Consider the following 14,761-nt stretch of genomic DNA (forward strand, 5'->3'; position numbering starts at 1 on the left):
TTTTGAGATACTTTTGGAAACAAAATTAGGGATTACAAAAGAAGGAAGGTTTATGGAGTAATTACAAAATGTAAAATACTATGATACAGTGAATCTACTCATGCTCAAAAAAAAGTTATTGCCATATTTGCTAAAGATCAATGGCAATTATAATCACAATCAACATGAACAATTATATAAATATCCTTTCTCTGAACTTCCATTTTATAAAGGCTTATCTATTTTGTATTTGCTTCCAATTTTGTGATGTTTGGCATAATTCAAACAAGTCTCTCCTGAAAATACAAGGAGATACAAAAACAGCCCCTAAAACTTCTCTCTAAGGAGATACCCACATGAAATAACTAAGTAAAAATTTACTTACTTAGAGAAATATTGAGAATGAGAGGTATGATCCTATATTTTATGAGTGATAAAAAAGAAAATTGCTTTATCTTTTTGCTAACTTGTTTGTAAAACTGCCTCATTTTCTTAAGAAACTTCAATGATTTAATGTTTATTTTGTTATCTTAAATGAATGCTAGATACAAAGACAGGAACTATGGATATTTTTGTATTCTTCCCAATTTAGGGTAATTATTCTGATGACATCAAATGGTTTTAATATACAAATCTTACACTTCATTATAGAAATAACAAGTAATAGAGGAATCATAAAATGTATTACTTACCTTTCCAGAAACAATCTTTTCATAAATCTGAATTGGTTGGTCTGCAAAGAATGGGGGGTATCCAGCTGCCATTTCATAGATTAACACTCCTAATGCCCACCAATCCACTGCCTTATTGTAGCCCTAAGATAAACCAGCAGCAAATATTAGTTATTACTTAATCTACCAGAAGGGAATGAAGTCATAGATGATTTCAAAATGATCTTCAAGCATATGAAATTTGTTAAAGAGCACTTGCTGCGCGGCTATTCAGGAGAGAATAAAAAATGAACAAAATGTATCAGATCACACTTGAATTAAACAGGGAGAATTTACAGATATTGGCTATATTCCAATTATATTGGAATTGGAAATATTATTAAACCTCGTTCCTAAAATCATTAAGAATATTGTAGACAATAAATATCCCCTAATTACTTGGGATAATTTAATTGTTGCTCAACAATAGGAAGGGACTTGCTAAATTACTTTTTCAGGTCCATTCTTGGTCCATAACCTTATAAATCAGGTTTTCTAGAGCATTCATAGAAAGGCCAAAGGTTTTTAAACAAAATAGTAGATACTGGACTTCGTAGTAAACAGCAGAGTTGACTTCAAAATACTCTATATTGTTGACATTAGGAGGGTGATTATACTGGGGCATTCTCTTCCACTTCACAGGATCTTAATGAAAGCTACAAGTTTAATTTGGAGCCTAATAAATGTAAATATTTAAGTTTACTCTAGCTATCCTACTGTCTTCTCATCTCTAAAAGGTGTACAGAAAAGATAACTAATCCTTGAAGTTTTTGTAAGAACTTTATCAAATAAAAGGAAAAAATGTAAATAAAAGTACATTGTAAACCAAAGGTACAATTCTAAAGTTATTTTTGTTTTTTTCCATACTAAACTTGCTAAAATTAAGAACTAGCAGTATTTGTAAGAAAACAAAAGTAAAATATTAACATGTTTATATAAAGTTTGTTATCAACTATGGTCGATGTCAGCTGGCACAAAAGATTATGGAAAAAAATTCAACTTGATCACAGAGAGAAATGAACTGAGTTTTTGCCAGATCTGGTCTGCCCTCAAATTACCTTCACCACTCCCCACACTCCAAAGTTTTGTCAAAATTTTAGCTTTACAAATCATTTAATTTTCAAATTATTAGCTAAAATCTAATGTAGATATTTTTTTTCTGCTTCTGTATGTTTTTTTAAAGGGAGACTAGCGTATGATGAATAGCACTTTGTTTTGCTAATAGAAATGGGGATCAACTATGCTTTAATTCTTTTAAGTCACTAGTAATGTCATTCATTATGATATTTTTAGTATAGTGGAAGCACGTGATGTTGAGCTGGATCCTTTTACTAAGCTTTGGTTTCTATGTTGAGATTGTGTGCTAATATTTATAAAAAATATGCCAGATACTTTTAATACCCTAAGTATACAGAATTAAAACAAATCAGTAAGAAAAACTAAATTAAAATAGATAAATGGGCAAAGGACATGAACTAATAACTCATACACACAGAAAAAACCCACCAAATGTCTGTAAAGCATTAAAAAAATCTAATAATCAAAGACATGAGACTTAAAATAATGAAATACCATTTATTGCCTATTAAACCAGTAATTATTTTATTTATTTGTTTATTTAAAAGTTTATTTATTTTGAGAGAGAGAGAGAGCAGGGGGAAAAGAGGGAGTAGTGAGAGGGAGAGAGAGAATCCCAAGCAGGCTCCGTACCCTCAGTGCAGAGCCTGATGTGGGGCTCAAACTCATGAACCTTGAGATCATGACCTGAGCCAAAATCAAGAGTCGGATGCTTAACTGACTGAGGCACCCAAGTGCCCCATTAGTAATTATTCTGAAACTACAAATGTCTAATGCTGGATACAGTGTGATGAAGTAGTAGGAGTATAAAATGTTACAATCTTTTTGGAAAGCACTTTGGCAGTATTTATTGAGAGACTTAAAAATATTCATACCCTTTGTCCCAGTAATTCTACTTCTGGGAATCTGTCCTGAAAAAATAATTTGAAATGCAGAAAAAGCTTTATGTATAAAATATTTATGTTTATCACAGTTATTTATAATAGCAAAAAAAAAGAAAAAGAAAAAGGAAAAAGGAATGACTTGAATATTTAGCAATAGAAGAATGGCAAAATACTTTATGATAACATTTCAAATAAGCCATTAGAATGTTTGCGTGCTTGTTAGCATTCAAGTGAAAAAAGCTGAATACAAACTGTACATTCACTATATCTCAACTATGATAACACGCACAGAAAAATATATTGAAAAAGGCTACCTTGGGGCACCTGGGTGGCTCAGTTGGTTAAGTGTCCAACTCTTGATCTTGGGTCAAGTCATGATCTCACAGCTCATGAGTTCAAGCCCATGTGGGGCTCTGTACTGATGGTGCAGAGCCTACTTTGGATTCTGTCTCTCCTTTCTGTCCCTCCCCTGCTTGTGCTCTTTCTCAAAAAAATAAATAAACTTAAAAAAAATTACTTAAAAAAAAAAGCTACCTCTGGGTAGTGAGATTATAGGTTTTTTTGGTTGTTTCTTTTGATTTTTCTGCATTTTCCAAATTTTGTAAATGAACATCTATTACTTTTATAATATATATGCATTTTTTAAAGTTCTGGTGCTTATTCTGTCATCATTATTTGGTAGGTGTACTTACAAAAGAAATGTGTTAACAGCAATGATATTTAGGTTATAAAAGACTAAAAAGTTATAGATGATTTAAATTATAAAGTTGAGAGGAAAGCTGAATGAGATCATTTCTTTTATTCTTATTATATAGTTATTTATAGTTATTCAGGTTGTAACTATCAAGGCATGTGTGTTATCCCTTTCTCTTTCATTGTTCCTGTTTGTGCTCAGTTATTGTTAATTTTTCCTGTCTAGCTGTTTCCACCTAGGGATGGCAGTGGAACGGAGAACAGAATGGAACCATCCTTTTAGGTATGATTATAGACTTCTCTTACCATATTTTCACTGTTTTGAAAAGTAGAACAATCCTCAACAGACTATCAACAACTGTCTTTCAAAACATGGACTTTTTTTTCTTTTTATTACATCTATATGAGATGATGTATGTTAATTAAACCTATTGTGGTAATCTATCCCACAATCTATGTAAATCAAACCATTACACTGTATGCCTTCAACCTAAACAGTTAGGTCTGGCAGTTACTTCTCAGTAAGACTGGAAGAGAAAAATATGGATCTCGAGATCAGATTTATTCACATTAATTTTTTTTGAAGTATAGTTGACATACAATATCCTATTACTTGCAGGTGTACAACATAGTGATCCAACATTTTATATACATGGTGAAATGATTACTATGACAAATCTAGTTACCATAGGCCACAATACAAAGTTATTACAATATCATTGACTATTTTCCCTATGTTCTACCATACTATTTCTCTTAGATCCAGAGTTAAAATTGAGAGGTTACTGAGTTAGTGGTAGACTGCCAGTAATTGTTATTTAGTAATCAAACAGACATAAATTCATAATTTAGATTAAGTAAAAATGTAATACTAGATCAGTAAACTGTTTTTATAAAAGTCCACAGTGATGTATGCCTTATAGTTTTACTCTTACATAATGACATTATAAACATACCTTGCTAAGGATTATCTCTGGAGCCAAATATTCTGGAGTGCCACATAATGTCCAAGTTCTGCCTTTAACTCTTTTGGCAAACCCAAAGTCTGTGACCTATGAAAGAAAAAAAAAATTGTGAATATTCATTATTTCACAATAAATGTATTTGTTGCACCTCAGTTCAAAGTTAAAAATCAGGGTTAAAATTAAAACCATGAAAAAAAATTAAGTCAGTGTAACTGAGACCAATCCATGCAGGCCACTATTAGTGAATGAAGGTTCACTCTGGAGAGCCTTTTCCTGACTCAAAGAAATAAACACACACAAAATGGTAAAAGTAAATGCTTTTAAAAAAAATGAAGCAATGCTAGAAGTATTTCCTGAGTCCACGGATGTGCTCTGCCATTAGTTACGTCATTGGCAATACAAAAGTATCAACAGGAGAACCTATTGGTAAGTGTGTAAAAAGGGATGTTCTCGGTCCTTCACAGAAGTGGAAATAAAACACCCCCACCAGTTCCATATTGGTAGCCAGGGCTCCTTTGGCTGCTGCTGTTAAGGAGCACAGACTCTGGGGACAGCTGGGTTCAAATTCTGACTACCATTTACTGCCTGTGTGATTTGCTGTGCCTTAGTTCTGTTAGCCTCAAAATGAGGGTAATAGCATACTTACGCTTTATAAGGTTATCAGGACAAAAAAAGATGATACATGTAAAACACTGGGAATGATGCCTGGCACTAAATGAGAGCTCACAAATTTAGCTATTCTACGTATTTCTGTACGTAGGAGCCTATGTTCATTCAATTCACAACTGCAGACTATGGGAGGTATAAACTGGTTCTATTCTTGATGGGATTTTTGGTCTCTGCAATAGTGGCAGAACCGTGAGCTCATTTAAGCTATTAGGAAGATTGTTAAGCTCTCCCATATGCCAGACATGATGCTAGAAATAACTGTCTCACTCAAAGAAAAAACATCCAATATTGGTAGTTGAGGTTAAATACATACAACTTTTACGTAGTAATACATTATATATAATATGTTCAAGTCATACCTGGATATAACCTTGGTGGTCAATTAAGAGATTTTCAGGTTTTAGATCTCTGTAGATGAGGTCTAGTGAATGGAGGTACTCGAATGTTAGCACTATCTGAGCTGCATAGAACCGTGCATGGGGTTCACTGCAAAGAAAAAGAAAACACTGATTTTCTGTAAAATGGGTTAACGCATGGTAATTAGATTATGGAAAAAATTAATATAGGGTAGAAATATTTTGGAAGCAAATTTTTTTTTCTTTTAAACATTTAAGAATCTTGTTAGTTTCTGAATATCTACTAAACCTCTGAACTATCTTCAGATAATACTACTTTAATATGCTTTATGGGGCAGCATACATTGAAGAAAAATATAACTCTAAAACAGTCATCTTATTTTAAATTCTTAGCGGCCATATTAGAGGCTATTGATACCTTTATGTCTCACTTTGAGAATGATTGAATAGCAAACATGTCAATGCATGGTCTATCAGGCCATTGTTACTGTTGATAAGCTCCATGTATCTGTCTCATAAATTTCAAGTGCTTAAAGAATTTCACTACACAGAAGTTGTTTAACTGCATTAATCTGAAGACTGATGCCATTTGACCCAGACTATTCCTATTACAAAAACAATATATTCTCATTATTAAAAAAGCATAAAAAATATAGATGGAGGATAAAGAGCTCCCGTAATCCTATCCAGAAAGCATAGATACAATCATGGTGTCTGAATTTCCAAATCTTCTACTATGCATGTTTATACAGATATATAAACACAGGGGTAATCTGTATGTTTGTGTAAACACGTACAGTTCTTGTATGCACAGATTAGATCAATTGACAGATCAGTGTCATGTTTATGCCACATTCAGAGCATTACTCCAAAGGATGTACTGATTTTCTAATTTGAGTTTCTATTTCATCTTGTAGTGTATACAATGAATTCTGCTAACTGGCCTGATACACTGCAATGACTTTCAGATTTATGTCCTCAATGAATAACATGAACTATGAATAGAACTTCCCTCAAGATGGCTGGCATGAATTTGATCTCATAGCACCAGAAATAGAAATTCCAAAAAAGATTATATATGCTGCTCCTTTTGCTTGTCACTCTATTTCCTAGGTTCTAGCCTAATACATATCAGGTGCTCAGTAAATATTTGTTGAATAAATGAATATGTAAAGAAATAAACTTTGGGGGAGAATATTTTATAATACCATTACAGTTTCAGCCCCATCTCAACACCATAAATTCTGTACCATAGATTGTATGACAAGAAACAGGGGAACATTTTAAGGGGAGACTGGAAGAATCATCCTGGTCATTGAAATATCCCTAACTTTGGAAACATTTGACCTGGAAGGCCCCTCCAATTTTCTCCATGCATCTATAAATACAAGATGCACTTAGCATCTTATAAATAGATATAAATTTATCATCACAAATATAAGATGTACTAAGCATTTTATATTTACTTCCACACACTGATATTTGATTGGAGGAACACAAACATTACATAGATCTGTGATCCAATTGTTGAAAGATGAAAGCAAAATATTCTATTGGAAGACTTCATGCTGAAGCAGCTTTAAGTCTAGACAGTTGCTATTTAAGTAGAGAATCATAATGACTGCCCTGATTCTGATTAAAGCCATGCTCAATAATAACTCAATATTCTTCTTGTCTTAAAGTTCCTAGGATAGGAGTTAACAACTTGTCAAGTGTACGTGTAGTATGAGTGAAAAGTTAGAAAAGACAGTGTGTCTCAATAGTGAATTATTGCAATCAACTCGCTTTCCTCCTAGTACCAAGTCAAGTATTAAAGAAATAGGAGTGTGGGTAGTTGCAAAGGAAAGAAGTTAGTAATGATAGAGAATGGACAAAATATTTTTTGAAGATAGGTTTAGGTGTAATGCTTCAGTGTAAAACTTTGAATTATCAAGGGCAATCTGAGGATGCTGGGCCTGCATGGACAAGGGTAGTAGAAGAGACGACAACAGGAGGTAAAAGGAAATCATTCAAGATAAACAGAAGTTGCTTTGCATCAGCACAGTGCCTGACACGTTTTAGGTGCCTTACCATATCAGCTCAATAAGTGAATTTTGGCTTAGGCTTCAGGTAACTAAAATAACTCTAATGTTGGCCCATAACTGAATACGATCTTGTGATAATCTGAGTCTATCATCATCTCTTTCTGAATCGGATTATCATCATCAGCCAGTTTGCACTCCTGTACATGCTTTCATCATACCAGCTCATAATGTGCTAAATGAAGCTGGACGTGCATTCTTTCAGTGATTACTAATGAACAGTAGTAGCTTACAAATTATTACACAGAGGTAAAGTTAACAGAATTTATAACCTGTTTTAAAAAAATTTTTTAACGTTTATTTATTTTTGAGACAGAGAGCATGAATGGGGGAGGGGCAGAGAGAGAGGGAGACACAGAATCCGAAGCAGGCTCCAGGCTCTGAGCCATCAGCCCAGAGCCCGACGTGGGGCTCGAACTCACGGACCACGAGATCGTGACCTGAGTTGAAGTCGGACGCTTAACCGACTGAGCCACCCAGGAGCCCCAATATAACCTGTTTTAAAAACTGTGTGGCCTTGTTAGCAATAACCTAATAAGGTACAAACTCTTTTTTTTTTAAATGTTTATTATTTATTTTTGAGAGAGAGAGAGAGAGAGAGAGAGAAGTGGGGGAGGGGCAGGGAGAGAGGGAGACACAGAATCTGAAGCAGGCTTCAGGTTCCAAGCTGTCAGCACAGAGCCCAACACTGGGCTTGAACTCACCAACCATGAGATCATGACCTGAGCCGAAGCTAGACACTTAACCAACTGCCACCCAGGCGCCCCAAGGTACAAACTCTTTTAAAATTACGTATATATTTTTAAAATTCAACAAAAACTTTAAGGAGAATTAAATTTGTGCAAAATGAACTTCTTAATCACATCACTATGATGCCATTATTATCTTTTCCATTTATTCCTTTCTTCATCTTTACACAAACCTCTTCCCCAGAGTTGTAGTATTAAAATTTGTTCAATAAGTACTAGTATGTTTAAATTCAATTTTTGCATCTTCTGAAAATCCTCCAAATAATGGATCTTCACAATATCTACCAATGGTAGAATATTTACATTGCTATCATGGTGCTTTTATTTGATTTTTAAAACTCAGTAGGGTGTGGCCTCTTATGAATGTTTCCATGTAATTTTTCATATAGCTAACATATTACTACATGAAATGAAATAAATTTTTAGCATTGACAATAACTTAAAAAAGATTTGAGGAGGATAAAGTATTAGTTACCTGAACCTTCCAATTCTTCTTAGATGTGAAAACATTTCACCCCCAGGGACATATTCCATAACCATGTATAAATTAGAATTATCCTATGAACAAATAAAAAGGATAGGTAAATCAAAATTATGAAACGAGATTATTTCAAGGAAATATTTAAAGATGATACCATGTTCAATTAGAAAAAGACAAATTAAAAAACCCAAGAGATTACTAACATTGGGGAAGAGAGAATAAATGGAAGATGCTCTAATTTTTCTTCAGTGGGGAATTCATTCCCCACCCCCAGCCCAAGTATTCTTGCCACAAATTAGTCTGGGATATTTGCTGTTCCTGTTCTTGCAGGGAACCCTAACTTTTGAACAATTAAACACTGCAGCCGTGACTTAACACTATAGTGGATGCAAAGGAATAACAGTTAAAACAACAATTTGAAAAAGTAAGAATGTTTACATTTTATGTACTAAATTACGTCAGAGAGATGAATGATTTTTAATATCATCCTAAACATACAGGTGTTCATCTGATTTAAAGAATAAAGGAGGAAAAGGGAAAAGGTTAAAATGTTTCATATGAATTAAGACTACGAGATGCCAAGTGTCATTCTAAAGAGTTGAAAAGCTATCAACTTAAAGAATAAATCTTGTTCAACTTTATGAGAACATTGAGGGAGGGCCAAAGACTGTTCTGCCTTACATAAACGGAAAGACTAGAACACAAATTACTAAGGAAAAGAGGATGGTAAGACTGTGTCAGAAAAGGTTCAACAGAAAAGGAAGTTAGGTGGGCGTATTCATTTGCAAGATTGTAAGAACTGCTTAATAAGATATTACTATGGATTTTGATAAATGGAAATATTTGAATTTATAATAGCATCTCATGAAAAATTACACATTACCTTTAAAATTTTCCCTAGGGAAAGCCAAAACCTTTTCAAATATTAACATAAGTTTATAAACATAAAATCTAAATATATTACTTTTTTATTTATTCATATTCTCCACGTTTGTCATATGGCTTAGAATCCTATCACAGTTTCATATTTTAAAAAATATGTGAGGGTAAAATTATTTTATTTGAATATTGTAAAATCTACCTTAAAAGAATACTCCAGTCGAACAAGAAAAGGAAAATTCACTGCCTGTAATATTCTTTTCTCATTCAAAGTATGCTCTATTTGCTTCAGTTTAACAACCTGTAATTGAGAGATAAATATATTTAATGTACTTGAACAGAATTTAAAATTTACTATAATTTTAAAAGAATAAAACATAAATAAAATGCTTACCATATAATGAGCTTGGATAAGCAAAATCACTAAGTTGGATAAGGGTATGATAATAACCAATAACTAGGTTTTTAGCAGATTCAAATGAAACACCTAGCAGAGGATTTAAAATTTGGTCTTAAGAAGGGCAACTATGATTTTCAGTCAAGAAGCAAGAGCTAAGAAGTAGTACATTACTTAAAAGAAATAATACATAACTTAAAAGAAATTAGTATGTGAAAATACTCAGCTCCTAATTAGTTACAGTCACAAATCACTGCAATAGGTAGGTATTGATTTTAAATCTTCAGAAGATCAGCAAGGAAATTAAGAATTGAAGAAAAGCCAATAATTGAAAAACACTTTCAATTCAAACTGGGTAAAAATGAACAATCTGTTCATTTCCTAATACCTGAATAAATAGAAGATTAAATTCTAAAAAATCAATTTGTGCAGCCACAGGAGAGGACACACAAAATATGGGCAAAAGACCAACTATATCTTTATAGCAAATAGGTTATTTAGGATTAATCAAGCTTCTGGATTGTCTACTCAATCAAATACATAGCAGCAGGGGAAAGTGACTTATTTTGACTTCACAAAGACTGTGCTTCTATCCCACATGTGATTCTATTTTTAATTTAAGAAAAGGTGACCTTAGGGAGATATAAATACTTGTCTGGTGTATGTATAAGTCATGAGCAGCTGGCAGTCTTTCTTGCTAGAAGCTTACCATCAGTGTGGGGCAGTCACCGAATTCAAGAAGTTGAACATAGGCAAACTAAGTTACCATCCAGTTATTAGTATATACAACTATAGTATAAAAATAGTAGTGAGCAAAGAATACTTGACTGAGAGTCAAAAGATCTGTATTCTAATCTAGGCCTTCTCATCCAGCAGTTTTGTGGCTTTTGGAGATGTTATTTCAACTCTTAGGATCTCAGGTTTGTTTTTGTTTTGTTTGTTTTTGATGTAGTATGAAGTGGTTGGACCATTGCTGTCTAAATTCTAACTAGTTACAGAACTAATTAGTCCATACTTATCATAACAAATTATGTAACATTAGCTCGAGAATTACTATTGCTTTGTATTTACTTTTAAAAAAATAGGCTTTTTAAAAAAAAAATTTTTTTTAACGTTTATTTATTTTTGAGAGAGAGAGAGAGACAGAGCATGAACGGGGGAGGGGCAGAGATAGAGGGAGACACAGAATCTGAAGGAGGCTCCAGACTCCGAGCTGTCAGTGCAGAGCCTGATGCGGGGCTCGGAACCCACGAACTGTGAGATCATGACCTGAGCCGAAGTCGGACGCTTAACCGACTGAGCCACCCAGGCGCCCCGAGGTTTTTTTTTTTTTAAAGCAGTTTCAGGTTCACGGTAGAATTGGGCAGAAGATACAGAGATTTTCCATATTCCTCCTATCCCCACACACGCATAGCTTCCCCCACTAGCAACATCTTCCCAACCCCACCCCCTTCACACAGGTGTGTGGTATATTTGTTACAAGTGATGAACCTACATTGACACATTTTTTTTTTTTTTTTTACACTGGCATCTTTATCACCCAGTGTCCATAGTTTACACTAGGGTTTACTTGTACTGCCCTAAAATTTCTGTGTTCCACTTATTCATCCCCTTTCTCCCTACTAATCCCAGGCAATCACTGATCTTTTTACTGTCTCCATAGTTTTGTCTTTTCCAAAATGTCATATAGTTGGAATCATACAGTATACAGCCTTTTCAGATTGGCTTCTTCACTTAATAATATGCATTTAAAGTTCTTCATGTCTTTTCATGGCTTGATAGCTCATTTCTTTTGAGCGTTGAATAGCAGAAGGTACATCCATTGTCTAGATGTACCACCTTGTTTACTTTTGTATATTATGATCTAGCAGATTTTTAGTTAGGTATTGACAATGCACTTCCTTTGAAATAAGCAATAAAAATTGCAGTAGAGAGGCTTTCTGCATTATAGCCCTAAGCCAACCATGTGTATGTAGGGCATAACAATTAAAAATAGAAATGAATCCATGATATATGAAGTGGCAAAGCATAAGTGCTTAGTTAATTTTTAAGTTAATTTAAAAATTAACTAATTAAAATCTAATTTACTTTTAAGTGTATGTATTACTACATATGAAGCCTAATAATGCAATCAAGACAAAGACAAGAAAATGTCTGCCTTAATGCTGCATAAAATCTATTTGCAAGTATGGTGTATGAATATGTGAATATTAATAGGTGAATAATTGCCAAATGAGAGTTATGGGTTGTAAGTATTTAGACAAGAAAATGTTTATGTTAGGCCTAGTACATCATCTTTTTAAGTTCCAGACTATTCATCTATAAAACACGGATAATAATACCTACTTTAAAAGTGGCTCTGTGAATGCATGTGAAGTGATTAACATGGTGCCTGGCACAAAGTGAAAGCTCAAAAGATGCCAATTGTTATTATAGCCTATTAAAAAGGGTAGGAGTTCAGCAGGGCCTTATAGATGAATAGATGACAAAGGTTAGGAAAAGACAGAGGAAACAGCACGGGGTTAATATCCAGAACCATTACCCGAAGGGGTAAATACACAAAGGTAAGTGTGAGTGCTAGTTTCATTTGACAATAGCTTAGGACAATGCTTCTCAAGATTTGGTAGTGAAATATCACTAAATGGCAGAGAAAAGTTAATAAGTAACCCTGGGGGTTTAGTCCATGTTCTACTTTCAAAATACATATAAAATTTATATTTACTTCTTAATATTTGTTGGCTTAAATATGTATATTTAAAAGCATTTATAAATGATTACTTATCAGCTGATTTATTTTTTTCACCAAACACTTGAGGAGTTATTAATAAGGAAGATGGGGTATCTGTCATCACATGCTCCCCTATCCCACCCAGCATGGCACTGTATACTTCTGAGGGTCAAGTTTCAATGAGAGAAGTAGCAAATAGACGACATATAGGGGAAGAGTGTGAAATAAGACTATGGTAGAATATGGAAGAAAGTTATGAAGGGCTGGAAGTAGACTGCAGGGTTCTGTTTTTATTTAATAAATATTAGGAAGATTTTTGATTGAGTAAATAAAATTATATGATACGGTGGGGCACCTGGGTGGCTCAGTCGGTTAGGCATCCAACTTCAGCTCAAGTCATGATCTCACGGTTCGTGGGTTCGAGCCCCACATCAGGCTCTGAGCCCTGACAGCTCGGAGCCTGGAGCCTGCCTTGGATTCTGTGTCTCCCTCTCTCTTTGCCCCTCCCCTGGCTCGCACTCTGTCTCTCTCTCCCTCAAAATAAATAAACATTAACATTTTTTTAAAAAGTTATATGATATGGTAGGAAAACTTTTCTGGCAGTGAGGAAGGTGAATTAATAGAAGGTGAAAAGCCTGGGGTTGAGGAAATTAAGATGTTATTGTGAAAGCCCAGGTAATGTTAATGAGGGACCAAACTAGGTAGTGGTACTTTAGGGATAACAAATACATTTTAAAGGAAAAATAAATAAGGAGTATAGGCACAAAGATCAGACAACCCTAATCAAATTCTTGGTTTATCTTACTAGCCTGTTTGATTTTGGAAAACTTACTTAAATAGAAGGGTCACTGGCTTAAAAGGGAGATTAATATCACACAAGCTGTGGAGATTCATTGATACAGTAAATATAAAGTACCTAGCAATGCTTGACACAATGTATAGAATGAAGAAATATGATTTTCCTTAATTCCTGCACTGATTTCCTTCCCCTCAACCCTTAAGATAGGAACAGCCAAAACTGAAAGGTTTGTGACATCATTAACAGAAAAAGTGACTATAGAGTATTATTTTATTACTCATCTTTGTCAAATTCAAATAAATAAACTTGGAAACATTCAGAGTATAAAATCTTTGTCTTAATTATGAATAAATCTAGAACACTGCCATAGCAGAAATAACTTAGAGTGGCAGCTATTCTTCTGCTATGATTTACCCATGAGGTAACTTTCTCAGTAATTTACTTAACAAGTCACCATCTTGCCAAAAAAAAAAAAAGTTATTAAGAACTTATTCCCTAAATACTTTAAACATAAAAATGGCACATTATGTAATCCTTGTCATACATTATGACTAAAGCATATTCTATTAATTCCTTAAGAAAGATAACAAAATATTAGGGGCTATCCAGACACTAACATTTTAACGACAGGTTTAATAAAAAATATTTGATTCAAATAAAAAATTTGAAGCATTTTGTTGTTATGCTGCCAACATGAGTGTACAAATCACCTGCTCTGAGGCCCAATGACCTCATCTAGAAAACAGAACATGAACTAGCTGGTTTCTAAGAGCTCCATGCTCAGATTGTACAAATTAGGGGTGGAGAGTTCAAGGATGAGTCGAAGCTTGGATAAGAGTTCAGAGGGAGGGTGCAGAACATGAAAATAAGAAGAGGGGATAGTCCAGAGATCGAGTGTAACAATCTTTAAAGAGTAGACAGAAGGATAAAATAATAGGAAAAGGCACATTAAAGAAGAGCCCAAAAAGGCAGGAGCATAATTTAAAGAACAAGGGGTTACAGAAGGCAAGGGACAAGGGTTCTAAAACAAGTCCTGTGCTGGGAAAACTGGACAGCGACATGCAGAAAAATGAACCTGGACTACTTTCTTACATGATACACAAAAATAAAACTCAAAATGGATGAAAGACCTAAATGTAAGAAAGGAAGCCATCAAAATCCTCGTGGAGAAAGCAGGCAAAAACCCCTTTGACCGTGGCAGCAACTTCTTATTCAACATGTCTCTGGTGGCAAGGGAAACAAAAGCAAAAATCAACTATTGGGACCTCATTAAAATAAAAAGATCCTGCACGGCGAAGGAAACAATCAGCAAAA

At 34.1% G+C, this 14,761-nt stretch overlaps 1 protein-coding gene across 9 annotated transcripts in view; it reads right to left on the minus strand.

Annotated features, from left to right (window-relative positions):
- Nucleotides 1-14,761, minus strand: part of PRKACB (protein kinase cAMP-activated catalytic subunit beta) — a 126,038-nt gene that overhangs the window by 18,492 nt on the left and 92,785 nt on the right. For all 9 annotated transcript variants that reach the window (XM_019413970.2, XM_053893271.1, XM_019413967.2 and 6 more), the window contains 5 exons: nucleotides 9,726-9,824; nucleotides 8,639-8,721; nucleotides 5,337-5,463; nucleotides 4,300-4,395; nucleotides 672-794 (listed from right to left, as the gene is read on the minus strand). In XM_019413970.2, the coding sequence (XP_019269515.1) occupies nucleotides 672-794; nucleotides 4,300-4,395; nucleotides 5,337-5,463; nucleotides 8,639-8,721; nucleotides 9,726-9,824 (528 nt within the window). The remainder of the gene's footprint in view (nucleotides 1-671; nucleotides 795-4,299; nucleotides 4,396-5,336; nucleotides 5,464-8,638; nucleotides 8,722-9,725; nucleotides 9,825-14,761) is intronic.

The sequence above is a fragment of the Panthera pardus genome, unplaced genomic scaffold, assembly GCF_024362965.1.
Source record: "Panthera pardus isolate Hobbes unplaced genomic scaffold, ASM2436296v1 HiC_scaffold_11, whole genome shotgun sequence".
In the NCBI taxonomy this organism is placed as follows: domain Eukaryota; kingdom Metazoa; phylum Chordata; class Mammalia; order Carnivora; family Felidae; genus Panthera; species Panthera pardus.